This window comes from Pseudophryne corroboree, chromosome 6 (assembly GCF_028390025.1).
Source record: "Pseudophryne corroboree isolate aPseCor3 chromosome 6, aPseCor3.hap2, whole genome shotgun sequence".
Classification (NCBI taxonomy): Eukaryota; Metazoa; Chordata; class Amphibia; order Anura; family Myobatrachidae; genus Pseudophryne; species Pseudophryne corroboree.
Window position 1 is genome coordinate 700298660 of NC_086449.1, and position 27805 is coordinate 700326464.

The following is a 27805-nucleotide window of genomic DNA, read 5'->3' on the forward strand; positions in this document are numbered from 1 at the left end:
CATTTCAGCAGGCCCTGTTTCAGGGTCGTGTCTGATACTGCAAATTCATACACCGTTCTAAGAGCTCCAATGGATTGCTTGAAATGGACCAGTGACGTGATTAGGGGAGACGCAGAGCCTCACCTGTCATACTCCGGTATACTTCAGAGATTTGACTATAAAAATTATTAGAATAATACATAGAAGATATTTATTCTAATAATTTGTATAGTCAAAACTCACTAAATTTGCAGCGTTCCACATTATAAAATACCCACATAAACCATTGGGTCCATGTGTGTAAATCAGGCTCTGATACTAGCCTGTGCCTCCCCAGCCATTGACCTCGCCGCACCTTACAGCTATGGACATTCTGAGCAACCATAGTTGCTCAGATGATCGATGGTGAGGTCTTTGCATGCCAGCGGCAGATAAGAAACGCTGTCAGTGGGCGTCTCTGTAAAAGTCCTTGCGGCAGCATATTTACACATGTCTGCTGCATGCAGAAACTCAATTGCTAATGCGGTTGCATACACCCCTGTATCAGATGTTCTCAGTGCTGACTCAGGCATTTTAAAGTATGCTGTAATAGATGACCACTGTCAAAGTGAAAGAAGAAGGTTCACTTTTCAACTTTTCTTGTCTTTCTCTTAACAAAGACAAGACAAGTTTCTGTGAGTCTGGCTGTTTTTTTAAAGCCGCAATCATTTACAAGGTAAAACAAACCTGGTTTTGCCTTGTTTATGGTTACTGCTTTAAAAGAAAAGCTGTCTGACTCACACAAGCGCCCACACTTCCAGCAACTTGCAGGCTATTACACGGAGTCCCAAATGTGGTGACTACAATGGCGACACTACTCTATTTGAGAGTTTTTACTTACATCAAACTCTGTAGGAAAACTTACTACATATTAGTATGGGACATATTTGGAGGATGTAAGTGTTATTTTAAAATGTAATTAGGTCAGCAGCTTTTTTTATGCAATAAATTCTTTGATAAAGGGCAATACGTCATAGCTCACTGTTTTCTCTCCCTTATTCTTTGTTTATTTGTGAGCAAACATGGGGCCAAATGTAACAGAGTGAGAGTTCCAGAAAGTGAGAGATTTGGTAAGGTTTAGCAGTTTTTTTTTTAAAGTGGCGACCATTTACACAGCAAGATTAACCTTTGCAGTGTAAATGATTGCCACTTTAAAAAAAAAAAAAAAAAAAAAAAGAAAAACCTTACCAAATCTCTCACTTTCTGAAACTCTCACTCTATTACATTTGCCCCATGGAGTCCTAGCTAGTGAATACTACAGTGCCTCAGCTTTGGAACTTGACCAGTGATAACCAGAAAAAGGACTATGAAAGTGATTTATGTGATAAAGAATATTGGGCTTGATTCAGATTTGTAAGTAAAGCAAAAAAGCAAATAACTTTTTGTCTGGAACAAACCATGTTGCCATGCAAGGAAGCAAATACATTTATATTTTTTCTATGCAGTGTAAATATTGGTTATTTGTGCATGTAGCCCATAAATGTTAAGACAGCTCTATTTTTACACTGCAATTTAGATTTCAGTTTCAACACACCCCACCCAAATCTAATCTCTCTGCACATGTTATATCTGCCCCTGCAGTTACTTGCTTTTTTTGCTTTGCTTGCAAACCAGAAACAGGCGCATAGTACCTTGCATGATTGCAATCGCAAAAGGGGCTACGAAGTGAAAAATCACAGATTTTTGGAGATGATAACTCTTGTGTTTAAAAACATAGGACATTATTACTTGTCACTAGAGGTGCAACTAGGGTCTTTAGCGCCCGTGGCAAGATAATGAACAGTGCCCCCTCAACCCCCGCCCAAAAAAAAAAAAAAATAGCCCCTCCTTAAAAAGTCGTCGACTGGGGAGGGGTATTGTTTCACTATTTTTGTTGGGTAACTGTGAAATACAAACCAGGGAGAAAGAAAGAGGGCGACATGGGGAGTGGGGGGAGAGAAAGAGAGAGAGTCCAGGAAACAGAGAGAAAGTCATGGCAGAGACACCAAGAGGAGACATGGGATCGATAGAGAGAGTGAAAGACTAGGGCAGAGAGAGAGCGAGAGACCAGGGGCAGAAAGATAGGGAAACATGAGAGAGAGAGGAGACATTGCAGAGACATGGGGCAGAGAGAGATGGAGACATGGGGGAGAGACAGACCAGGGCAGAGAGTGAGGGGGAAATGGGAGAGATAGAGAGATTATGGACAAATAGAGGGGGACACATAGAAGGGATAGAGAGAACGGGCAGAGAGGGAGACCAAGATTAGGGGCAAAGCAAGAAGGGACATGGAGAGAAAGAGAGACCAGGGGCAGAGAGAGAGAGAGGAAGACATGGGGGAAAGACATAGACCAGGGGCAGAGAGTGAGATAAAGAGATTAGGGGCAGAGAGGGAGAGAGATGAAGGGCAGAGAGATAGGAAGACATGGGGAGAGACAGAGACCAGTAGCAGGGAGTTAGGGGGCATGGGAAAGAAACAGACAGAGAGACCAAGGGCAAAGGTAGAGAGGAACATGGGAGAGATAGACAGAGAGACCAGTAGCATAGAGAGAAGGAGAGATGGTAAGAGAAACAGAAAGACCAGTGGCAGAGAGAGAGAGAGTGAGACATGGCAGAGAGACCAGGGGCAGAGAGGGAGGGAGACATGAGAAAGACCAAGAGACCAGGGGCAGAGAGAGGGAGACATGGGAGAGAGACGGAGAGCTTAGGGGCAAATAAAGGGGGAGACATGATAGAGAGAACAGTGGCAGAGAGGGAGACATGGGGGGGAGACAAAGAGACCAGGGGCAGAGAGAGAGGGTGAGATGTGAGAGGGAGTGATTAGGGGTAATGAGAGAGAGAAACATGGGAGAGATAGAAAGAGGGAGACTTGGGAGAGATAGAGACATTGGAGAGAGACAGATTAGGGACAGAGAGAGAGGGAACATGGGGAGAAAGAGAGAGACGAGGGCATAGAGATAGGGAGACATGGGGAGAGAGATAGGGAGAGACAGACACCAGTAGCTGGGAGTGAGGGAGACATGAGAAAGAGAGACCAAGGGCAAAGGGACAGGGAAACATCGGAGAGATAGAGAGACCAGTTACAGAGAGAAAAGGAGACCACGGCAGAGGGAGTCATGGGGAGAGAGACCAGGGGCAAATAGAGAGAGGGACACATGGGGAGAGACAGAGACCAGTATCAGAGAGTGAGGAGGACATGTTTCCAGGTCACTATGTTCCGCTTACCTGCTCCTGTGGTGGTTGTGCAGATTGCAGTGTTCCCGCAGGTTTCCAGCTACTCAGCAAATGGTGGTGCTGCTGTTACAGGTGCCTCACCACTTTCCCTCCGTGCCCCTTGCCTCAAGTGTCAGTCTGAACACACACCTGTCGGCATACAGGCAGCAGGACTTGCTGGGGAAGGCAAAAGGTGAGGTAATACAATAGAGGAGACTGTGGGTAGATGAGGGTGACATTGAGTGGTAAATAGGGAGAGACAAAAGGTGACAAAAGTAGGCAGGGGGTGATGTAGAGGGTGGCAAGGAGATAGTGGCTGATTGGACAAAGTGGTTGATTGAGATAGTGGGTGATTGGGAAGGCAGGGGTGAAAGGGAGGCAAGGATGACAGGGAGATACTTGTTAACTGGGGAGGCAAGAATGAGATAGTGAGTGACTGGGAAGGCAGAGGTGACTGAGGTGTTAGTGTGTGACTGGGAGGTAGTAGTAACAAGGAGATAGTGGGAGGTAGGGATGACAGGGACAGTGGGTGATTGGGGAGGCAAAGGTGACAGGGAGATAGTGGGTGGCTGGGGAGGCAGGGGTGATGGAGATAGTGGGTGACTAGGGAGGCAGGGGCAACAGGGAGATAGTGGGAGGCAGGGGCAACAGGGAGATAGTGGGTGATGGACATAGTGGGAGGCAGGGCAAACAGGGAGATAGTGGGTACTGCTATTAGGTGGCTGCATACAGAGACATTCATACAGTAAATGTACTTCTGGGGCCAGGTCCAGATCAGTGTGGCTTGGATGGCCCGTGAGATTGGCTAATTCTGCAGGCAGGGCTGTTCCTCCTATCTGAATGGCTGTCCCCCCTTTCAGATGAGAGAGGAGGCCCCCACTGCCCCTCCTCAAGACCCCTGGCTAGAACCCATCCTCAGGGTACCAGCTCAGCTGCAGTGGTCTCCCCTTTGAGTCTATAGTTAGTCTTCTGTGCAGAGAGTGCACTTTACAGGCAGCAGGCAGAAACTGAACTCCCCTCAGGTCACCGTGGAGTTCTGCAGACTGCGGATGATGTGATGTCAGACGCCAAGTTTGGCATACATATCATGGCATACATATCATGCCACTACACATCATTTTGAAAAAATTATACTCACATAATCCAGTGTTTTAGGCTCCTCGGTAAATCCTTTTGTAATCCACGTACTTGTAAAAAATAAAAAAACGGATACCCGACCTCGCACTGAAAGGGGACCCATGTTTTCGCATGGGTCCCCTTTCCCCGAATGCCTGGAACCCCCTCTGACTTAAGTCCAAGAAGGTTCCATCAGCCAATCAGGGAGCGCCACGTTTGGCACCCTCCTGATCGGCTGTGTGCTCCTGTACTGTATGACAGGCGGCACACGGCAGTGTTACAATGTAGCGCCTATGCGCTCCATTGTAACCAATGGTGGGAACTTTCAGGTCAGCGGTGAGGTCATTTTCGGTCAACCGCTGACCTGAAAGTTCCCACCATTGGTTACAATGGAGCGCATAGGCGCTACATTGTATCACTGCCGTGTGCCGCCTGTCAGACAGTACAGGAGCACACAGCCGATCAGGAGGGTGCCACAACGTGGCGCTCCCTGATTGGCTGAAGAAACCCACTTAGACATCAGTCAGAGGGGGTTTCTGGCATTCGGGGAAAGGGGTCCCATGTGAAAACATGGGTCCCCTTTCAGTTCGTGGTCGGGTGTCCCGTTTTTTTATTTTTACAAGTACGTGGATTACAAATGGATTATCCGAGGAGCCCTCTACACTGGATTTGGTGAGTAGGATTTTTTCAACAGGTACACCATGGATTCTACTGGAGAAGAGGACCGACCCTCGTGTGAACATAAGGTAAGTATGTGTATATGGTGGTGTGTATGTATGCATTAAAGTTATACTTTCAAGGTGTGTGTGTATTGTCTTTATTGGGGTATTTTTTTAGTAGTAGTATTACAGGTACCAGCGGGCCTGGTTTTCCGCCGCATGCTGGTACTTGTGGTTCTCCAAGTACCAGCTTGCGGGGGAGGCTTGCTGGGACTTGTAGTACTGCTACTAAAAACATATTCATTACTTTGAACAAAGGCTATCAGCCCCCCATCCGCAGCCCATTGGATGGGGGGGACAGCCTCGGGCTTCACCCCTGGCCCTTGGGTGGCTGGGGGGGGGGACCCCTTGATTGAAGGGGTCCCCACTCCCCCAGGGTACCCCGGCCAGGGGTGACTAGTTGGATATTTGATGCCACGGCCGCAAGGCACTGTATAAAAGTGACCCCCGGCTGTGGCATTATCTGTCCAGCTAGTGGAGCCCGGTGCTGGTTTCAAAAATACGGGGGACCCCTACGCTTTTTGACCCCCGTATTTTTGGAACCAGGACCAGGCGCAGAGCCCGGTGCTGGTTGCTTAAATATGGGGGAACCCCTGTCAATTTTTTCCCCATATTTTTGCAACCAGGGCCGGCTCAAAGAGCCCGAGGCTGGTTTGGTTAAGGAGGGGGGACCCCACGCAATTTTTTTTTTTTTTTATTATAACATTTCCCACCCCTTCCCACTGATGTTTAAACATGCACGGATCTCATGGATCCGTGCATGCCTATACAAACACGGGATAAAAAAGCAGGTCTGGTTTTTTTTAGCACTTTTTCACGATTTGTATTTTAGCACGGCAGTGTTTGGCTATTGTCGGCAGTTTTTGTGTTTTGCACTTTTTAGTAAATGACCGATTTCTACCAAATTGCAGGCGTATTTGACCGATGGTGTATTGATTCGTGATTTTTTCCAAGGACTTCCAAAATATTACGAATGCCCTCATCACTGCCGTGATTTTTGCTTAGTAAATTACCGAGATGACACTTTGAAGAAAAAACGTCATCTCGGTCAAAATCGGGACCTTAGTAAATATACCCCCTTGTTTCTAGTTTGCTAAGTAACGTAGACTAGACCTGTAGTGCGTTCAGAGAACACAAGGTGGCAGAATTTTTGAGATTTGCTTCTGTTTTCTGTTTAACATACCATATAATGCTAGATATTATTGTGACCCAACTTCTAAGCACAGCACTGTTTTCTTATAAGCATCACTGGAGTTGTCAGTAAACTATTTAACACAATCAAACGGCAAAACAAAAAAATACTTCTGATTTAGCTGGACCTATATCAAAGTAGTTTTCCCAATGTGATGTTTTTCCTCCCCTAGCTGACAGCCTGACACAATTTTACTGTATAGTTTGGGCAGCCAGACGTCAGATGATGTAAGTATTATAAAGTATAGTGATACTTCCCTACTCTCCTGGAATGTTGAATTTTGGGGAGCCGCCTGGACTCCAGGAAGAGCAGGTAACGCCGCTGAATTGTGTGAACTTTCTAGTGAAGAGGGCAGAACTGAGGATGTGATGTTGTGATTATTGGTGAATTGATTTGGAATGGAAATCTTTTTTTATCATGGACAGGTTGTCTTAATTTTCAGGTTGGGAAGCGGTCAAGAGGAAAGCTTAGGGTACAGTGAGCCCACAGAGTGGTGCCTCGGGGTGCCTAAAAGTTGCCATGTATGGGAGGACCTCACTGACATTGGGTGTGGATCACTGGGTCAACATGAAAAAGGTAGACAGTGTCTAGGTCAACGTTAAAGGGTCTAGGTCATGGGTCTGCAACCTGCGGCTCTCCAGCTGCTGTGGAACTACACATCCCAGCATGCCCTGTCTCAGTTTTAGCATGCCTTAAAAGCAAAACTGTGGCATGGCATGCTGGGATGTGTAGTTCCACAGCAGCTGAAGAGCTGCAGGTTGCAGACCCATGGTCTAGGTCGACATGGGAAAAAGATCAACATGGTTAAAAGGTTGACACAGAAAAGGCTGACACAGGAAAAGCACCATGCTGCGGGCAAGGTGCCTTGCTTGCTACCGCTGCACTCACCACAGGTTACTATTCCCAATCATAGTTCACGTGGATGGTAAAGTATGAAACACATGAAAATGAAAACAATGTGTCAAAAACTCATGTTGACCTTTTTACAAGGTCAACCTTTTGTCCATGTCGACTTAACGCAGGTCGACCTATTGACTGTTGACCTTAGTAGTGTTGACCTATCATCCGGATACCACTGACGTTATGGTTTATTAGTACTTACATTACTTTTTTTTTTACTGCATTACTTAGTTTTTTGACTAGGCTTTGGGCTGCACAGAAAAAAAATTCTGATCTAGCTGAAAACTCAGCTGAAACAATGGCACATTTATTTATATATTCTTTCACTGTTTTATCAGCAGCATTTCTTTTACTTACATTACTTTGGGGTGTATTTCATGGGCTTGCAGTGTGCTGCAGACCTTATGGACTCTTAGGAAGAGGGCCTGCACTTGTTTGGTGTTTTTACGCTCTTTGGGCACTAGGTGCCACTGCGAGCATGTACCAAAAAAAATTAATAGGCTCACATAAAGTTTGCCGTTCGGTGTATGTGGGTGTTGGTTCCATGCTTATAAGTGTAAACTAATTAATAACCTGCTAATTGAAAAAAAAACATACTGTTATTAATTTGCCCTTTGGTGAAAATCATCTGTCATAGACATATCTAATTTTTTTCTTTATAAAGATTATAATTTCTCTTTAATTAGTGTTGAAAAACTATGTTATCTTGCTGTATCATACATCTATCAATGATTGATGCAGGGAGTTACATAATTGCTGCATATATAATATAACATAACATAACCCATTGCTGCAAACATTTGAAAATAATTTGCTGATGAATTGTTGCTTTCGAGTACATAATGTGCAATACTGTCTTGGCGGACTTTGGAGCACCACAATGCCCATCCAGGGCAGTAGAGAGCCGGGCTGGGCCCAGGTACTTGTCAGGGGGCGTGGCCTAATCACAGGAGCCGTGGTCATGCACCCTTCGAAAAAAAATACTGAAAATATTGTATTTTAAGCACCTCCATGGCCACACTGCAGCCCAGTGCCCAGCAGCATGTGCTGGACTGAGGAGAAGAGCTGCAGCTGCTGCTGCCAGGTAAGGGGGGTCAGCCTGGGCCCTCACTGGGCCCCTCAGACCTGGGCCCGGGTAATTTGTATCCTCTCCCCCCTCTCTCAGCACCACTGTGCCCATCATGTCTGCTGAATGTTAATATATAATTATAATAATATACCTCTTTTTGCATTTTTTTACTCTTCTTTCATAAATATTAATACACAAAACACAGGGAAAAATAATGGGGGTCATTCCGACCCGATCGCTCGCTGCAGTTTCTCGCAGCGCAGCGATCGGGTCGGAACTGCGCATGCGCCGGTGCTGCAGTGCGCCGACGCATGCCAGCCGTCGTTGCCTAGCGATCGCCTCTGAGGCAGAGGCGATCGCTGGGTGGGATGGGGCTGGATGGCGGGGCTAAGCCGCAGTTTCGGAGGCTCGGTCTGGCCAACGCAGGCGTGGCCGGACCTTTGGGGGGGCGGGCCGCGGCGGCTGCCTGATGTCACACGCAGCCGCTGCGGGCCAGGGAGCGATGAGTAGCTCCCGGCCAGCACGCTAAAGCTGCGCTGGTCGGGAGCTACTTTTGAAGTGCAAAGGCTTCGCCGCTGTGCTATGCTTTTGCACTTCTGCGGGGGGGCGGCACTAACATGCGGGGCGGACTAGCCCTGTGCTGGGCATCCCCCCGCATGTCAGTGTGAATGATCGTAGCTGTGCTAACTTTAGCACAGCTACAATCAACTCGGAATGACCCCCAATGTATGTAAGAGAGTGGCATCTAACTGCAGAAAATAAATTATTGAGCTGCTACTACAGTATACAGGATAAATATAAAAATAGTGACATTTCTGTGGACACATTTTTCAATGACAAATCTTTAAAATTGCTGAAAAATTAATGACAGTGCCAACTCTGTTAGCACATACTCTGTCCTTGGTATACATATTTTACTACTGACTTCAAACTTGGATTCACAACAGTTTTGCATAGACTAACCAATAATAATATAAAGGCCAGAATGTAATGAAGTTTGGTGGCCGCGTGGGATGCCGGACGAACTCTGACCTTTTCTTTTAAAGGGACAATCATGTACAAGGCTAAATCTACCTTGTACATGATTGCCATTTAAAAAAACGTCCGCGTTTGGCCGGCATCCCACACAACCGCCAAACTCGAACTTCATTACATTCCGCCCAATAAATGACAAAAACAGGTCATTTTGCGTAGAGAGGCCCATAAGCGTAGCAATTGGCAAAATACCCTAGAGAAACTGAATACATCTTCCATAGAAACTGCATCAAAATTCTATTTCCACAAAGATGTACTAGTATAAACCTATAATTAACCATTTCAGCCGATATCACAGCTGAAGAGAGAGCAGTTCACAAGACCATGGGGGAGATTTATCAAAGCTTGAGATATAAAGTACCAAACAATCAGCTGCTAGCTGTCATTTTTAAAACACAGCATGTAAAATGACAGTTGGAAGCTGATTGGTTGGTACTTTATCTCGCCAAGATTTAATAATCTCCCCCCATATATTTTCACACATACCTGTCTGGTTAACAGAAAAATGCAGTAGCACGCATCCTACTGTTTCCTGTACATCAGACTTTACTAAAAGACAGATTATTGTGACTTCTTTTCAACATTCAACAGATTCATATTGCTTCTGGAGTTCTTTCCAATGACTAGGAGGTAACTGAATTATTCCAGAGAGCATGCTCAGGAGTAGATTGTAATTTTACTAGAAGGAAATGCAGGTCAGACTGAGATATCACACAAGGGACAATGGAACAAAAATGTTCAGAAGCTATTCACTTTTCTACGAATGTTAACTTTTATGCATTTAGAAAGCAGTTATTGTGATTTGTAGGCATAGATAACCAGTATTTTACACAGATCTTACACCTATTTGCAGCGGAGGCAGTCATTTTGTATGCTGGATCTGTAATTCAGCCTGTCAATTTACTAGGAAGTAGTGGCAAATATATTTCTGGTTCCTAGTTACTACATTCTCATCATACCTTAGTTTTGCCCCTGTTATACAGTGAACATCGGGGCTCCATTTTCTTGAATATTAGTTTAGCCTACAAAATAATACCTCCAGTAAAGGTAAAAGGTAATTTCCAATGTGTCAGCCATGTTTATCACACACAGAGGGTACATTTACCAGAGTGGGAGTTTTTTTAGTACTGGTGATATTGCTCATAGCAATCAATCAATCAATCAATCAATCAATCAGATTCTATCATCTTCTAAAAGCAGCTAGCTAAATGTTTAGTAGAATCTGATTAGTTGCTATGAGCAACATCACCAGTTCTAAAAAAACTCCCACATTAGTAAATTTACCCCACTGTGGAATCCAATGCTGAAGAGCAGCAAATATTTCATTTATTTGCAGAACGGTAAGCCATTTTGTGTGGCACTGGCTACATTCATTGGTATTGATTGCCTTCTGCCAGAAGACCTTGGACACAGTTAACGAGACCAGTGACGTGTTAGATACATACCATGGTGGTTATTTAAGATGTTGTCGATTTCTTTAAGTACTAACCAATAAGGTGCATTACATAACAAAATATCACCATTGTAATCACACCCACTCTCTAGTCTCTACAATTTCAAGTATAACACAATATTTGTCCCTCTGCATTAAAGACAAAAAGGACTTAATGAAAACCCGGAAGACTGGTAATTAAAAAGAAAAAACTATTCCTCAGTCTGAATAATAAACCCTATTACTCTCTTCTAAATTGATCAACATAAGATAAAAACAGTTATCTTACGATTTCACTGCACATTACCCCTTGAATCTCATGTTAGTTTTATATGTTATAATTTATTTCCATTGAAGTGCTAGTTGAAAAAAAAAATGGGGGGGGGGGGGACACGCTAAATCGAATATTACTAAACTATCAGCAGGAGACCAATAAAGAAACTGGATCTAATATGCATGTATATTCATATCAACTACTCCTTCATTGCACAATTTCCGGTGAAAAAAAGGTTACAGTGATCTGGAAAAAATGTATTACTAGGCATCAAGGAATACTAAAATAAATCCCACTTTTTCCAGTCTTCTATGCATCTCCATAAACCACGGCTCACAGAGCCCAGTTCATACGCTAAGAGCAAACAACATTTTTAAAATAACAATATTATATTATGTGCGTTTTAGAATATATTTAGCATGACTATATGTTGCATATTTTACATATATTACCCTGGCACTTTTTAATATTTTACATACAGCTCCACTGGGTTCATCCCCACACCAGCAAATCCCAGTCCCTCATCCCAACACTCTGAAGGCCTATTTACACCACTGTTCCACTTGCATGGATTTAAAAGCTCCCAATCCTTGGATTTTTATATATATATATTGCCACATTCTTAAAAACATGCATTTCTGCATTGCTATTGCACAGACTTAATACAGTTTTTTTGTTCATGAAGAAAATGCCTTTCACTCTAGTTTTCCATGTCTTTCTGTTTCAGCGTACTAACTCTATCCCCATGCATTTCATTTTGTTTGCTTAATAAATTCCCCTATCTATGACTACACAGTATTTCATTTTTCATCTTAACTTTTTAAACAACTAAGTGACATTTGTGTCCCCAACATAAAGCAGTGAAATGCGTGGAGGCACGAATGCTACATCAAGTAATAGTTTCACTCTAAAACACTTCATTGTAAATGATCAAGTTCCTCTATTATCTATCCCATAATTCCTTTTCAGTTATTCTCATTCTTTCTTTCATCTTGTACTTTCAAACCAAAGTAATTTTTTTATTTTTTATTTTGTCCATACTCCCCGCCCACCCTGAACCTAATTCATGTTCACTGCTTGTGAACATCCTCACTACGCACAATTTTGTAGATGATCCAATAGAATGTGTTGAATATAAGAAAAACCAAAGGGAATCCAATCCTTGACATTTTGTCGATATACTTGGCCCGGCTGATGAAGAGCTTGCGCATCTCGTCCGGAGATTTTGATGCAGGAGGAGCAGAGCTGGTTGGGTTGTTGTTATTGTTTCCTTTCACAGAGATCCCATCTTTTGCCTGTAGACATGCAGGGCCCATTCCATAAGCGGCAAAGCTGAAACGTCCTTCACCGGTGTCATCCTCCTGCAAAAGATTGATCATAGGACTCTACTCAAAATAAGACAAGAACATTGCACCCTCTACAACAGGCTCTTACTTGCACTATCCTATCTCGTTGTTCTCCTGTCATTTGGGCATCCACACAAGTGAACTTCTAACTTAGGAGCCAAGAAATAAAATTGTGTTTCTACGGTTCTACCCTAGTCTGAACAGCACATTTCGTTTGACAGAAGGCGCTGATGCCTGCTGCAATTCAGACAGCTAATTTTCTCAGTTTAGAGACCTTACTGGCCACAAATCACAGCATGTATGGCACTGGAAGCACCGCCGACTACAATCAACATCTGATCAAGGGCCTTTCTATTGTCACTTGAGGCATCTAGATGATCAAGTCAGGTAATACCTGCATATCACATCATGGGAACTAAGCATACCTGAGCATGATGGTGGTGTACATTTTAGTTGCGTCTCCACTTTCTACTGACGGGACATAACTGAGCTGTAGCAGGGGGTTCTCACATGGTCAAAGTTCAGAGAGGACGTGTTGAAGGAAGCAACAGGAGTAATTGTACACCAAGCCTAGGCTGGTGCAAGTGCTCCCTGATGATGACAGCTGTCAAACTAAGCAAATTTATAAAGGACGGGCTGCCCACAATGATGTGTACAACTCTACATGTGGCTGACTATACACACTCTGTTCTGAGCACGTGATGCAGAGCAGTTACTTACGTTCAACTCTACCTCAGCCCCAAAGCGGCTTGAATTACAATATTGTTCAAATATCTCCAAACCAGTATCAACTTTTTTCAGTCCAATGCGTTGAGGCTGATGATTGGTTACTTACGCTAATGCTTTATTTAATATTAAATACAGATACCTATTTTTGGGGCAGAAATATTCCTCAAGCACACACTTTTGCCCTGCTATCCTTCTGATATCATCTTGCTTAGCCAGATTAGTGCATTCTTTTTATCTATAGCTGTTGTTGCCATAGCAGTACTTAATAAAGGTATGTTTTAAAAGGCAGCTGACTACAAATTTTCCATTATAGAATACCTACAACTTCTCATCAATATTTGTAATCCAATTACGCTTGACTATAACATGCAACACATGTTAATCTATTCTATGATTCAATAAAAGGCTTAATTCAGTAGTAGAAGGCAAGAGGGAGACTGGCTCTAAAGGGAGACTCTGAGCTGGTTGAAGATTTATTTCACTGCGTTTCATAAACTTTTTTTTTTAACTTTCCTTTGTAAACCGTCCAACAGATTACACTTGTTGTCTCCAGTACAAATCTCGGTTCTTTTAAATTATATTTTTTGCTGATACACCTGCTAATGCCTTTGATACACAGTTCTCTAAAGTGGGATTTAATAACGGCACTCGGGGAGCCGTCTTGGGTTGCCATAGCGAAGGCAGCAGCTGGAGGAATTAAAGAGCATATGTCACAAAAGAGATTACAATTCGTTTAGTGGGGGATACAATTCCAAATTGCATTTTCTTTATAGTTTATATTTACTTAACCCTCCCCTTTCCACAAAATCTCCTTAATCATGTTTTCTTCTAAAAAACAAAGCAATTTTGTTGTCAATTGTATACTAGTTACCAGCCCGTAAAAATGACGGAACAACATAACAGTAATGTCAGCGTCCAAACGGAGCAACAATTGAATTGCTCCTTCGGGCACCATCTAGTAGCGTAAAACACTTGATTTCCCCCCATAGAAATGAGGAGAAGCGTTAGCCTTTTTGTTATATAGGATAAGCTCATTCTTTTTTGCCTCATGGTTTAAAAAATAAAATGCCTAGGTTCTCTACAGCACTAAGAACATAACTTTCTGCAGAGTAGCACATGCTGTGTAAGAAACATTGCCTTTTTACAGAACAACTTTTAATACTTGATTCCAGCTGACAGAATGCGGAGTCAATAAATAATTAGTAGGGCAGGGATGTTGTCATGAGGCCCTGCCCATCTGAGGGCCAGTGAAGTTGTGACACAATTCATGCCATTACAATGTTGCCATTAGATACTTGATAAGGTGGATGTGATTTGTGTCATATGCCTTTCCCAAGGGCAAGTAAGTGCTCCCTGGGAGAAATGTCTCTTCTCTCAAGAGCCTAGATGATTACCCCTAACTCAGTAGGGTTGACACTCGATGGTTGATAGTTTTAAACCGTTGGTTAGAAACCATTGATAACTGAGCCATTGATGGTTTAACTTCGATGGTTGACACTACCACTTATACTGTAGACACCAGCAGTGGCCTCCCATCAATGTTAAAATTAGTAACCATCACCATCAGACCATTGGTGGTTAATAATCGCTGATGCATTATTGCTAACACTACAGTATAACTCAGGAACCTTCTGGACACTTTGAGAGCGAGTTAGCAACTGTACTCTAGAATACTAGTTTCTGCCTCCTCAGGACATAGTTTTCCACTGCTAGATTCAGTCCCGCATGCCAATATAACCAAACTATTATTTTTTAAATCAATATTGAATAAATACGAAAGGACACCATTGATTCGATGATAAATAACTTATGTGGATGCACAAATGGCTCTTTCCTTGTCTGACTTTCAAGCTCATAATACTTCTAGAGGAGCCTTGTTGAAGGGGTGCTATGTCTTATGCAGGTGCAAAACAGGGGATCCTCTTTCCTGATCCCACAAGCAAAATGGGGATATATTTTGGCTGCTCCACAAGGACCCAATGGTCACTGAATGCACCAGATTTAGAATTTCAAGGATTTCCTTATTTTCTTAAGAACAAGCAAAACATTTATTTTGCATATGTAAAATTACTGCATGATTGTCCTGATAAATTCTATATATCAGTATTCTGTTTACATATATCCCCTGGTTTGCCTCAGCCACCCCCCCCCCCCCCCCCCCACTCCCTCCCTTACCGCATCCCTCACCCACAATTTAATAATAGCTTTCCTATACTTTTTAACCAGTGCTCAGCTTTAAACATGATGAACTGACAGTTACATTATGTGCTATGGGAGTTTAATACAATACAAATTACTTAGGGCCTAATTCAGAGTTGATCGCAGCAGCAAATTTGTTAGCAGTTGGGCAAAACCATGTGCACTGCAGGGGGGGAGGGGCAGAAATAACATATGCAGAGAGAGTTAGATTTGGGTGGGGTGTGTTCATACTGAAATCTAAGCAGTGTAAAAATAAAGCAGCCAGTATTTACCCTGCACAGAAACAAAATAAACCACCCAAATCTAACTCTCTGCAAATTTTATATCTGCCACACCTGCAGTGCACATGGTTTTGCCCAACTGCTAACAAATTTGCTGCTGCGATCAACTCTGAATTACCCCCATAGTCCACATTTCTAAAGCTCCTAATTGTGACCTATTTGCTATAGTTGTGATTAAACCAATATGGAAGGTTTTCCACAATCAGATGTTTTTTATTCATTGCTTTCATATATCCACCTGTAACATAAGAATTATACATATAAAACCAATTGCTGTGGATCAGTGTACATTTTGAATGTACTGAACACTGATCCACATAGCTGATCCCTTGGTGTGTTTGGTTTCTTCCTGGCTATCTCCTTACATAACCTGGCTACCACCTGTAGGCAGAGCGGTTTCTTTTTGGTTTTTCTTGGTACTGGATATGATTCCATAAAATAAACAGAATATATATATATATATATATATATACATATATCATTTTTATTTTGTTTGCCAGGTGCCCTCCACAATGGCAGCACAATAGTGTTCGATAAACACAGAAAGAAGTCAGCGGCACTCCAGTGCTTAGAAAATAATGGTTCAATTCATTCCAAGAAGTGAATTCAACATTTCAAAGCTTTATTGATGCGTTTTTGTTAGGAATATTCCTGAGGAAAATGCATCAATAAAGCATTGAAACGTTGAATTAACTTCTTGGAATGGATTGTATCTTTATTTTCTAAGCAGTAGAGTGCCGCCGAATTCCTTGCTGTATAGATTTCTATGCATCAGAAAAATTTGAATCGATAACTATAAATAGAATATTATGGTATTTAGGAATTTAGTCTATAAACAAGAAGAATATGCTATCAAATTTACACTTTGGTAAAAACACAAAGCAAGCAGCATGTAAGATATATCGACATAGTCAAAGTTGCAGTAGGGCATATATAATTCAATGCAATTAAAGTCACCTGAAGGTGAAAAAAAGATTTAACTAATTAATAATGTCATTTGCCTTCATTAATTTGAGTAATCAAAGCAAGTATCTATTCTTGCCTGAGCTGAATAGAGTTCTTTGGGTTTTTTTTTCCTCAAGCTACTTCAGACTTTCAATTTATTATTCCTTTGTTGATGTATCCATAAAACGGTTTCATTAGTCCTTCACTACAATTAAAATGAATAATGGTCCTCTCACATTTTCAGTCGTTCATACAATTAAGATGCATGGCTGCTTTCATGAATAAAACTTTAATGACAAGTTATTTTGCTTGCTTTGTTTTATATGCAGTTCACATTGTATTTTCACGTAGTGTTTTCATTCTATGTGAATATATTTGATGCAGATTAGGTATGCTGTACTATAAAATAAAAGAAAGAGAGGTAAAAAAGGAGAAATGTATCATTCTCTCTAAGGGGTCTATTTGTTAATCTGAGAAAAGCTCTTTTTCCAGGATTTTCTCAATATGCTGGTTCCCAGGTGCCGGACGGCGCTAAATACACTCATCACACACGATCCCTGGGGAACCAGCGAGCACTCACATTACATACATGATAACATGTATGTATTTGCTAAGCGGTTCCCCTCTCCACTATATGGTCGACATTGCAGCCGGTGCTTTTGATGATGACAGCAAGAAGCGGCTAATCCTTGATTGGGAACTACTAATACAAGCATGTGTTAATAATTTTATGGCGTTTGTCACTAGTGCAACTATAATGTACCCCTGCATGTTTTCTATAATGACTTACCCCTACAAAGCTGAATGTACAGCAGTAAAGAGTAAAATGGGTGCAGAACATCCTACCATTCAGACCTGGGTTTCCTGAAATGGACATATAGGTGTATAGGCGAGGTCCTAAGGTGACAAAATAGAAAGGGCCACAAGTGGACTCTTGTTTCATCATCTTAGCACGTACTTTTATCGTATGCCTGCCAACAAACACTAACCATTTCTCTGACGTCCTAAGTGGATGCTGGGGACTCCGTAAGGACCATGGGGAATAGCGGCTCCGCAGGAGACAGGGCACAAAAGTAAAAGCTTTAGGATCAGGTGGTGTGCACTGGCTCCTCCCCCTATGACCCTCCTCCAAGCCTCAGTTAGGTTTTTGTGCCCGGCCGAGAAGGGTGCAATCTAGGTGGCTCTCCTAAAGAGCTGCTTAGAGTAAAAGTTTTGTTAGGTTTTTTATTTTCAGTGAGTCCTGCTGGCAACAGGCTCACTGCAACGAGGGACTTAGGGGAGAAGAAGTGAACTCACCTGCGTGCAGGATGGATTGGCTTCTTAGGCTACTGGACACTAGCTCCAGAGGGACGATCACAGGTACAGCCTGGATGGGTCACCGGAGCCGCGCCGCCGACCCCCTTGCAGATGCTGAAGAGAGAAGAGGTCCAGAAATCGGCGGCTGAAGACTTCCCAGTCTTCTTAAGGTAGCGCACAGCACGGCAGCTGTGCGCCATTGCTCTCAGCACACTTCACACCAACGGTCACTGAGGGTGCAGGGCGCTGGGGGGGGCGCCCTGGGCAGCAATGAAAGTACCTATGCTGGCTAAAAATACATCACATATAGCCTCTGGGGCTATATGGATGTATTTAACCCCTGCCAGGTTGTCAGAAAAACGGGAGAAGAAGCCCACCGAAAAGGGGGCGGGGCCTATTCTCCTCAGCACACAGCGCCATTTTCCTACACAGCTCCGCTGCTAGGAAGGCTCCCAGGCTCTCCCCTGCACTGCACTACAGAAACAGGGTTAAAACAGAGAGGGGGGGCATTTTTATGTGGCGATATTATAATATATTAAGATGCTATAAGGGAAAACACTTATATAAGGTTGTCCCTGTATAATTATAGCGTTTTGGTGTGTGCTGGCAAACTCTCCCTCTGTCTCCCCAAAGGGCTAGTGGGGTCCTGTCCTCTATCAGAGCATTCCCTGTGTGTGTGCTGTGTGTCGGTACGTGTGTGTCGACATGTATGAGGACGATGTTGGTGAGGAGGCGGAGCAATTGCCTGTAATGGTGATGTCACTCTCTAGGGAGTCGACACCGGAATGGATGGCTTATTTAGGGAATTACGTGATAATGTCAACACGCTGCAAGGTCGGTTGACGACATGAGACGGCCGGCAAACCAATTAGTACCTGTCCAGGCGTCTCAAACACCGTCGGGGGCTTTAAAACGCCCATTACCTCAGTCGGTCGACACAGACACAGACACGGACACTGACTCCAGTGTCGACGGTGAAGAAACAAACGTATTTTCCATTAGGGCCACACGTTACATGTTAAGGGCAATGAAGGAGGTGTTACATATTTCTGATACTACAAGTACCACAAAAAAGGGTATTATGTGGGGTGTGAAAAAACTACCTGTAGTTTTTCCTGAATCAAATAAATTAAATGAAGTGTGTGATGATGCGTGGGTTTCCCCCGATAGAAAATTATTGGCGTTATACCCTTTCCCGCCAGAAGTTAGGGCGCGTTGGGAAACACCCCCTAGGGTGGATAAGGCGCTCACACGCTTATCAAAACAAGTGGCGTTACCGTCTCCAGATACGGCCGCCCTCAAGGAGCCAGCTGATAGGAGGCTGGAAAATATCCTAAAAAGTATATACACACGTACTGGTGTTATACTGCGACCAGCGATCGCCTCAGCCTGGATGTGCAGCGCTGGGGTGGCTTGGTCGGATTCCCTGACTGAAAATATTGATACCCTTGACAGGGACAGTATTTTATTGACTATAGAGCATTTAAAGGATGCATTTCTATATATGCGAGATGCACAGAGGGATATTTGCACTCTGGCATCAAGAGTAAGTGCGATGTCCATATCTGCCAGAAGATGTTTATGGACACGACAGTGGTCAGGTGATGCAGATTCCAAACGGCACATGGAAGTATTGCCGTATAAAGGGGAGGAGTTATTTGGGGTCGGTCCATCGGACCTGGTGGCCACGGCAACAGCTGGAAAATCCACCTTTTTACCCCAAGTCACCTCTCAGCAGAAAAAGACACCGTCTTTTCAGCCTCAGTCCTTTCGTCCCCATAAGGGCAAGCGGGCAAAAGGCCAGTCATATCTGCCCAGGGGTAGAGGAAAGGGAAGAAGACTGCAGCAGGCAGCCCCTTCCCAGGAACAGAAGCCCTCCACCGCTTCTGCCAAGTCCTCAGCATGACGCTGGGGCCGTACAAGCGGACTCAGGTGCGGTGGGGGGTCGTCTGAAGAGTTTCAGCGCGCAGTGGGCTCACTCGCAAGTGGACCCCTGGATCCTACAAGTAGTATCCCAGGGGTACAGATTGGAAATTCGAGACGTCTCCCCCTCGCAGGTTCCTGAAGTCTGCTTTACCAACGTCTCCCTCCGACAGTAAGGCAGTATTGGAAACAATTCACAAGCTGTATTCCCAACAGGTGATAATCAAAGTACCCCTCCTACAACAAGGAAAGGGGTATTATTCCACACTATTTGTGGTACTGAAGCCAGACGGCTCGGTGAGACCTATTCTAAATCTGAAATCTTTGAACACTTACATACAAAGGTTCAAATCAAGATGGAGTCACTCAGAGCAGTGATAGCGAACCAGGAAGAAGGGGACGATATGGTGTCCCTGGACATCAAGGATGCTTACCTCCATGTCCCAATTTGCCCTTCTCACCAAGGGTACCTCAGGTTCGTGGTACAGAACTGTCACTATCAGTTTCAGACGCTGCCGTTTGGATTGTCCACGGCACCCCGGGTCTTTACCAAGGTAATGGCCGAAATGATGATTCTTCTTCAAAGAAAAGGCGTCTTAATTATCCCTTACTTGGACGATCTCCTGATAAGGGCAAGGTCCAGAGAACAGTTGGAGGTCGGAGTAGCACTATCTCAAGTAGTTCTACGACAGCACGGGTGGATTCTAAATATTCCAAAATCGCAGCTGATTCCGACGACACGTCTGCTGTTCCTAGGGATGATTCTGGACACAGTCCAGAAAAAGGTGTTTCTCCCGGAGGAGAAAGCCAGGGAGTTATCCGAGCTAGTCAGAAACCTCCTAAAACCAGGCCAAGTGTCAGTGCATCAATGCACAAGAGTCCTGAAAAAAATGGTGGCTTCTTACGAAGCGATTCCATTCGGCAGATTTCACGCAAGAATTTTTCAGTGGGATCTGCTGGACGAATGGTCCGGATCGCATCTTCAGATGCATCAGCGGATAATCCTGTCTCCAAGGACAAGGGTGTCTCTTCTGTGGTGGCTGCAGAGTGCTCATCTACTAGAGGGCAGCAGATTCGGCATTCAGGACTGGGTCCTGGTGACCACGGATGCCAGCCTGAGAGGCTGGGGAGCAGTCACACAGGGAAGAAATTTCCAATGAGTGTGGTCAAGTCTGGAGACTTCTCTCCACATAAATATACTGGAGCTAAGGGCAATTTACAATGCTCTGAGCCTAGGAAGACCTCTGCTTCAAAGTCAACCGGTGCTGATCCAGTCGGACAACATCACGGCAGTCGCCCACGTAAACAGACAGGGCGGCACAAGAAGCAGGAGGGCAATGGCAGCAAGGATTCTTCGCTGGGCGAAAAATCATGTGATAACACTGTCAGCGGTGTTCATTCCGGGAGTGGACAACTGGGAAGCAGACTTCCTCAGCAGGCACAACCTCCACCCGGGAGAGTGGGGACTTCATCTGGAAGTCTTCCACATGATTGTGAACCGTTGGGAAAGACCAAAGGTGGACATGATGGCGTCCCGTCTGAACAAAAAACTGGACAGGTATTGCGCCAGGTCAAGAGACCCTCAGGCAATAGCTGGGACGCTCTGGTAACACCGTGGGTGTACCAGTCGGTGTATGTGTTCCCTCCTCTGCCTCTCATACCCAAGGTACTGAGAATTATAAGACGGAGAGGAGTAAGAACTATACTCGTGGCTCCGGATTGGCCAAGAAGGACTTGGTACCCGGAACTTCAAGAGATACTAAGAAGGGACTTGCTTCAGCAAGGATCATGTCTGTTCCAAGACTTACCGCGGCTGCGTTGGACGGCATGGCGGTTGAACGCCGGATCCTAAGGGAAAAAGGCATTCCGGAAGAGGTCATCCCTACCCTGGTCAGAGCCAGGAAAGAGGTGACCGCACAACATTATCACCGCATTTGGCGAAAATATGTTGCATGGTGTGAGGCCAGGAAGGCCCCCACGGAGGAATTTCAACTCGGTCGATTCCTGCATTTCCTGCAAACAGGAGTGTCTATGGGCCTCAAATTGGGGTCCATTAAGGTTCAAATTTCGGCCCTGTCGATTTTCTTCCAGAAAGAATTGGCTTCAGTTCCTGAAGTCCAGAAGTTTGTCAAGGGAGTACTGCATATACAACCCCCTTTTGTGCCTCCAGTGGCACTGTGGGATCTCAACGTAGTTCTGGGATTCCTCAAATCACATTGGTTTAAACCGCTCAAATCTGTGGATTTGAAATATCTCACATGGAAAGTGACCATGCTGTTGGCCCTGGCCTCGGCCAGGCGAGTGTCAGAATTGGCAGCTTTGTCTCACAAAAGCCCATATCTGATTGTCCATTCGGACAGGGCAGAGCTGCGGACTCGTCCCCAGTTTCTCCCTAAGGTGGTGTCAGCGTTTCACCTGAACCAGCTTATTGTGGTACCTGCGGCTACTAGGGACTTGGAGGACTCCAAGTTGCTAGATGTTGTCAGGGCCCTGAAAATATAGGTTTCCAGGACGGCTGGAGTCAGGAAAACTGACTTGCTGTTATCCTGTATGCACCCAACAAACTGGGTGCTCTTGCTTCTAAGCAGACGATTGCTAGTTGGATGTGTAGTACAATTCAGCTTGCACATTCTGTGGCAGGCCTGCCACAGCCAAAATATGTAAATGCCCATTCCACAAGGAAGGTGGGCTCATCTTGGGCGGCTGCCCGAGGGGTCTCGGCTTTACAACTTTGCCTAGCTGCTACTTGGTCAGGGGCAAACACGTTTGCAAAATTCTACAAATTTGATACCCTGGCTGAGGAGGACCTGGAGTTCTCTCATTCGGTGCTGCAGAGTCATCCGCACTCTCCCGCCCGTTTGGGAGCTTTGGTATAATCCCCATGGTCCTTACGGAGTCCCCAGCATCCACTTAGGACGTCAGAGAAAATAAGAATTTACTTACCGATAATTCTATTTCTCGTAGTCCGTAGTGGATGCTGGGCGCCCATCCCAAGTGCGGATTGTCTGCAATACTTGTACATAGTTATTGTTACAAAAATCGGGTTATTATTGTTGTGAGCCATCTTTTCAGAGGCTCCGCTGTTATCATGCTGTTAACTGGGTTCAGATCACAGGTTGTACAGTGTGATTGGTGTGGCTGGTATGAGTCTTACCCGGGATTCAAAATCCTTCCTTATTGTGTACGCTCGTCCGGGCACAGTATCCTAACTGAGGCTTGGAGGAGGGTCATAGGGGGAGGAGCCAGTGCACACCACCTGATCCTAAAGCTTTTACTTTTGTGCCCTGTCTCCTGCGGAGCCGCTATTCCCCATGGTCCTTACGGAGTCCCCAGCATCCACTACGGACTACGAAAAATAGAATTATCGGTAAGTAAATTCTTATTTTTACTCATAGGAAACATACAATGATACGGGAATTTATCTATGTTTCTATGAATGTGGTGGAAATGGGAGCCTTCGGGCTGTACTTAATCATTACAATATACAAGTACCAGAGTTGCTCATGATTTTCCCCCTAACAGTGTAGTGCAGTATTTCCCAAACTCTGTCCTTAAGGCACCCTAGCAGTCCAGGTTTTAAGGACATCCATGCTTAATCTAAATGGTTAAATCAAATTGATTGAGATATTGATTAAGCCACCTGTGTGCAAGCATGGATATCCTGAAAACTTGGACTGATAGGGTGCCCTGAGGACCAGTTTGGGAACCACTGGTGTAGGGTAAATATGTTGACATATACTTGACTAACTTTTCATGGTGCTTTCCCGGAAGGGTTAGATCCCTGCGGAAGGGGCAGGGTGGGAAATTGTGCCAATGTGGCTTTGCTCCTGAGGTATAATACTGCTTTACGTAGCAGGAATTGGGTCTTGAGGACCCGATTCACAGCAAATCATGCAAGCATGGCCCTGCTTTACCCACTTCCCTGCAGAAGCGGATTGGATTTGGGACGGCTATCTACAACTGCGGGAGACTCACAAAAAATCCAGGGAAATAGAAATGTGTTGAGGTTATGCCTTTTTAACAAATGTTTATGTGCTTTTCCTACGTAAGAGGAAGTACATTATTCTTCCTTGGATGCACAGGAAAATCATCTGGCCAGAGCCATCTTAACATTTAGGCACACTGGGCAGCTGCCCAGGTCCCCTCAATTCTAGGGGCCTTCGTGCAGGTGTGGGTGGTGGTCACACAATCAGAGCGGTGAGGCAGCATTCTCTACCTGCCTCCCAGCCTGCAGCCAGACAGTGAATGGCTGTCAGCAGCATGCTGATTGGTGAATGGCTGGAGCCAATCAAATTGCTGACAGCCATTCACTATGTGGAAAGACAGCGCAGCACCGCAAGAGAGATATGTTATGATTTTTATGTTTAATTGGTTCCTGTGAATGGGTGTGCAGGGGCCCCATGTGCATTGCTTTGTCCATGGTCTACAATGCCGTGAATGAACCGTCATATGGCTGGATATTCCTCTTGTGTAGCTATTTTGTTTTAGTCGCTTTACTGCTACAGAGATTGTAATCATTTCTAACCTACCGACAGAGTTATGGTAGTAGATGGATCATGTTGTCCCTTCATACAGAATTACCTCTGCAGTGCAATTTTTTACCAGAAGTAAAATAAAGGCTGCAATAGTATTTTCAATCTGTGATTAGTGGCATCAGCACTCTGCAGTGCTACAGTAATGAATAACATCAATTATTCTGTTCTCTGGGAGAAATCTATTTAGTATAACATTAGAATTTTATACCAAAGAAGGCCGCAGGGCTTACACACACTATGGTACACAGAATAGGGAAAGCAGTATAAAAGAGTTTAGCCAATAGCATAATGCCTGTCTGTAAATGTCTCTCTTATCTCATAGTAAAATGGTATGAAGCATGAAAAGGCATGTAATACAGGCAGTGATCATCCCCTGTTATAGTGTATTGCTGTTGCTAGGCTATTATAGTACACTAAATATGACCTTAAAACCAACCATTTGTCAAACCTCTTTTCTCTAACGTCCTAAGTGGATGCTGGGGACTCCGTCAGGACCATGGGGAATAGCGGCTCCGCAGGAGACAGGGCACAAAAGTAAAAGCTTTAGGATCAGGTGGTGTGCACTGGCTCCTCCCCCTATGACCCTCCTCCAAGCCTCAGTTAGATTTTTGTGCCCGGCCGAGAAGGGTGCAATCTAGGTGGCTCTCCTAAAGAGCTGCTTAGAGTAAAAGTTTGTTAGGTTTTTTATTTTCAGTGAGTCCTGCTGGCAACAGGCTCACTGCTACGAGGGACTTAGGGGAGAGAAGTGAACTCACCTGCGTGCAGGATGGATTGGCTTCTTAGGCTACTGGACATCATTAGCTCCAGAGGGAGTCGGAACACAGGTCTCACCCTGGGGTTCGTCCCGGAGCCGCGCCGCCGACCCCCTTGCAGATGCCGAAAAGTGAAGAGGTCCAGAAACGGCGGCAGAAGACTCTTCAGTCTTCATAAGGTAGCGCACAGCACTGCAGCTGTGCGTCATTGTTGTCAGCACACTTCATAGCAGCGGTCACTGAGGGTGCAGGGCGCTGGGGGGGGGGCGCCCTGGGCAGCAATGATAGTACCTTATTCTGGCTAAAAATACATCACATATAGCCCCTGGGGGCTATATGGATGTATTTAACCCCTGCCAGGTCTCAGAAAAACGGGAGAAGAAGCCCGCCGAAAAGGGGGCGGGGCCTATTCTCCTCAGCACACAGCGCCATTTTCCCTCACAGAAATGCTGGTGGGAAGGCTCCCAGGCTCTCCCCTGCACTGCACTACAGAAACAGGGTTAAAACAGAGAGGGGGGGCACTTATTTGGCGATATGTATATATATTAAAATGCTATAAGGGAAAAACACTTATATAAAGGTTGTCCCTGTATAATTATAGCGTTTTTGGTGTGTGCTGGCAAACTCTCCCTCTGTCTCCCCAAAGGGCTAGTGGGGTCCTGTCCTCTATCAGAGCATTCCCTGTGTGTGTGCTGTGTGTCGGTACGTGTGTGTCGACATGTATGAGGACGATGTTGGTGAGGAGGCGGAGCAATTGCCTGAAATGGTGATGTCACTCTCTAGGGAGTCGACACCGGAATGGATGGCTTATTTAAGGAATTACGTGATAATGTCAACACGCTGCAAGGTCGGTTGACGACATGAGACGGCCGGCAAACAAATTAGTACCTGTCCAGGCGTCTCAAACACCGTCAGGGGCTGTAAAACGCTCATTTACCTCAGTCGGTCGACACGGACACTGACTCCAGTGTCGACGGTGAAGAAACAAACGTATTTTCCTTTAGGGCCACACGTTACATGTTAAGGGCAATGAAGGAGGTGTTACATATTTCTGATACTACAAGTACCACAAGAAGGGTATTATGTGGGGTGTGAAAAAACTACCTGTAGTTTTTCCTGAATCAAATAAATTAAATGAAGTGTGTGATGATGCGTGGGTTTCCCCCGATAGAAAATTATTGGCGGTATACCCTTTCCCGCCAGAAGTTGGGGCGCGTTGGGAAACACCCTTTAGGGTGGATAAGGCGCTCACACGCTTATCAAAACAAGTGGCGGTACCGTCTCCAGATAGGGCCGCCCTCAAGGAGCCAGCTGAGAGGCTGGAAAATATCCTAAAAAGGTATATACACACATACTGGTGTTATACTGCGACCAGCGATCGCCTCAGCCTGGATGTGCAGCGCTGGGGTGGCTTGGTCGGATTCCCTGACTGAAAATATTGATACCCTTGACAGGGACAGTATTTTATTGACTATAGAGCATTTAAAGGATGCATTTCTATATATGCGAGATGCACAGAGGGATATTTGCACTCTGGCATCAAGAGTAAGTGCGATGTCCATATCTGCCAGAAGATGTTTATGGACACGACAGTGGTCAGGTGATGCAGATTCCAACATGGAAGTATTGCCGTATAAAGGGGAGGAGTTATTTGGGGTCGGTCCATCGGACCTGGTGGCCTCGGCAACAGCTGGAAAATCCACCTTTTTTTTACCCCAAATCACATCTCAGCAGAAAAAGACACCGTCTTTTCAGCCTCAGTCCTTTCGTCCCCATAAGGGCAAGCGGGCAAAAGGCCAGTCATATCTGCCCAGGGATAGAGGAAAGGGAAGAAGACTGCAGCAGGCAGCCCATTCCCAGGAACAGAAGCCCTCCACAGCTTCTGCCAAGTCCTCAGCATGACGCTGGGGCCGTACAAGCGGACTCAAGTGCGGTGGGGGGTCGTATCAAGAGTTTCAGCGCGTAGTGGGCTCACTCGCAAGTGGACCCCTGGATCCTACAAGTAGTATCCCAGGGGTACAGAGATTCGAGACGTCTCCCCCTCGCAGGCTCCTGATGTCTGCTTTACCAACGTCTTCCTCCGACAGGGAGGCAGTATTGGAAACAATTCACAAGCTGTATTCCCAGCAGGTGATAATCAAAGTACCCCTCCTACAACAAGGAAAGGGGTATTATTCCACACTATATTGTGGTACTGAAGCCAGACGGCTCGGTGAGACCTATTCTAAATGGGAAATCTTTGAACACTTACATACAAAGGTTCAAATCAAGATGGAGTCACTCAGAGCAGTGATAGCGAACCAGGATGAAGGGGACTATATGGTGTCCCTGGACATCAAGGATGCTTACCTCCATGTCCCAAATTGCCCTTCTCACCAAGGGTACCTCAGGTTCGTGGTACGGAACTGTCACTATCAGTTTCAGACGCTGCCGTTTGGATTGTCCACGGCACCCCGGATCTTTACCAAAGTAATGGCCAAAATGATGATTCTTCTTCAAAGAAAAGGCGTCTTAATTATCCCTTACTTGGACGATCTCCTGATAAGGGCAAGGTCCAGAGAACAGTTGGAAGTCGGAGTAGCACTATCTCAAGTAGTTCTACGACAGCACGGGTGGATTCTAAATATCCAAAATCACAGCCGTTTCCGACGACACGTCTGCTGTTCCTAGGGATGGTTCTGGACACAGTCCAGAAAAAGGTGTTTCTCCCGGAGGAGAAAGCCAGGGAGTTATCCGAGCTAGTCAGAAACCTCCTAAAACCAGGAAAAGTGTCAGTGCATCATTGCACAAGAGTCCTGGGAAAAATGGTGGCTTATTACGAAGCGATTCCATTCGGCAGATTCCACGCAAGA

The 27805-nt window shown here is 44.9% G+C and overlaps 1 protein-coding gene across 1 annotated transcript in view; it reads right to left on the reverse strand.

Moving 5' to 3' along the window:
- Positions 1 to 9313: 9313 nt before the first annotated feature.
- The window catches only part of GLRA1 (glycine receptor alpha 1), a 358207-nt gene continuing 339715 nt past the window's right edge, over positions 9314 to 27805 (reverse strand). The window contains exon 9 of the mRNA XM_063928342.1: positions 9314 to 12308. Within this exon, the coding sequence (XP_063784412.1) occupies positions 12018 to 12308 (291 nt within the window). The 3' untranslated portion in view covers positions 9314 to 12017. The remainder of the gene's footprint in view (positions 12309 to 27805) is intronic.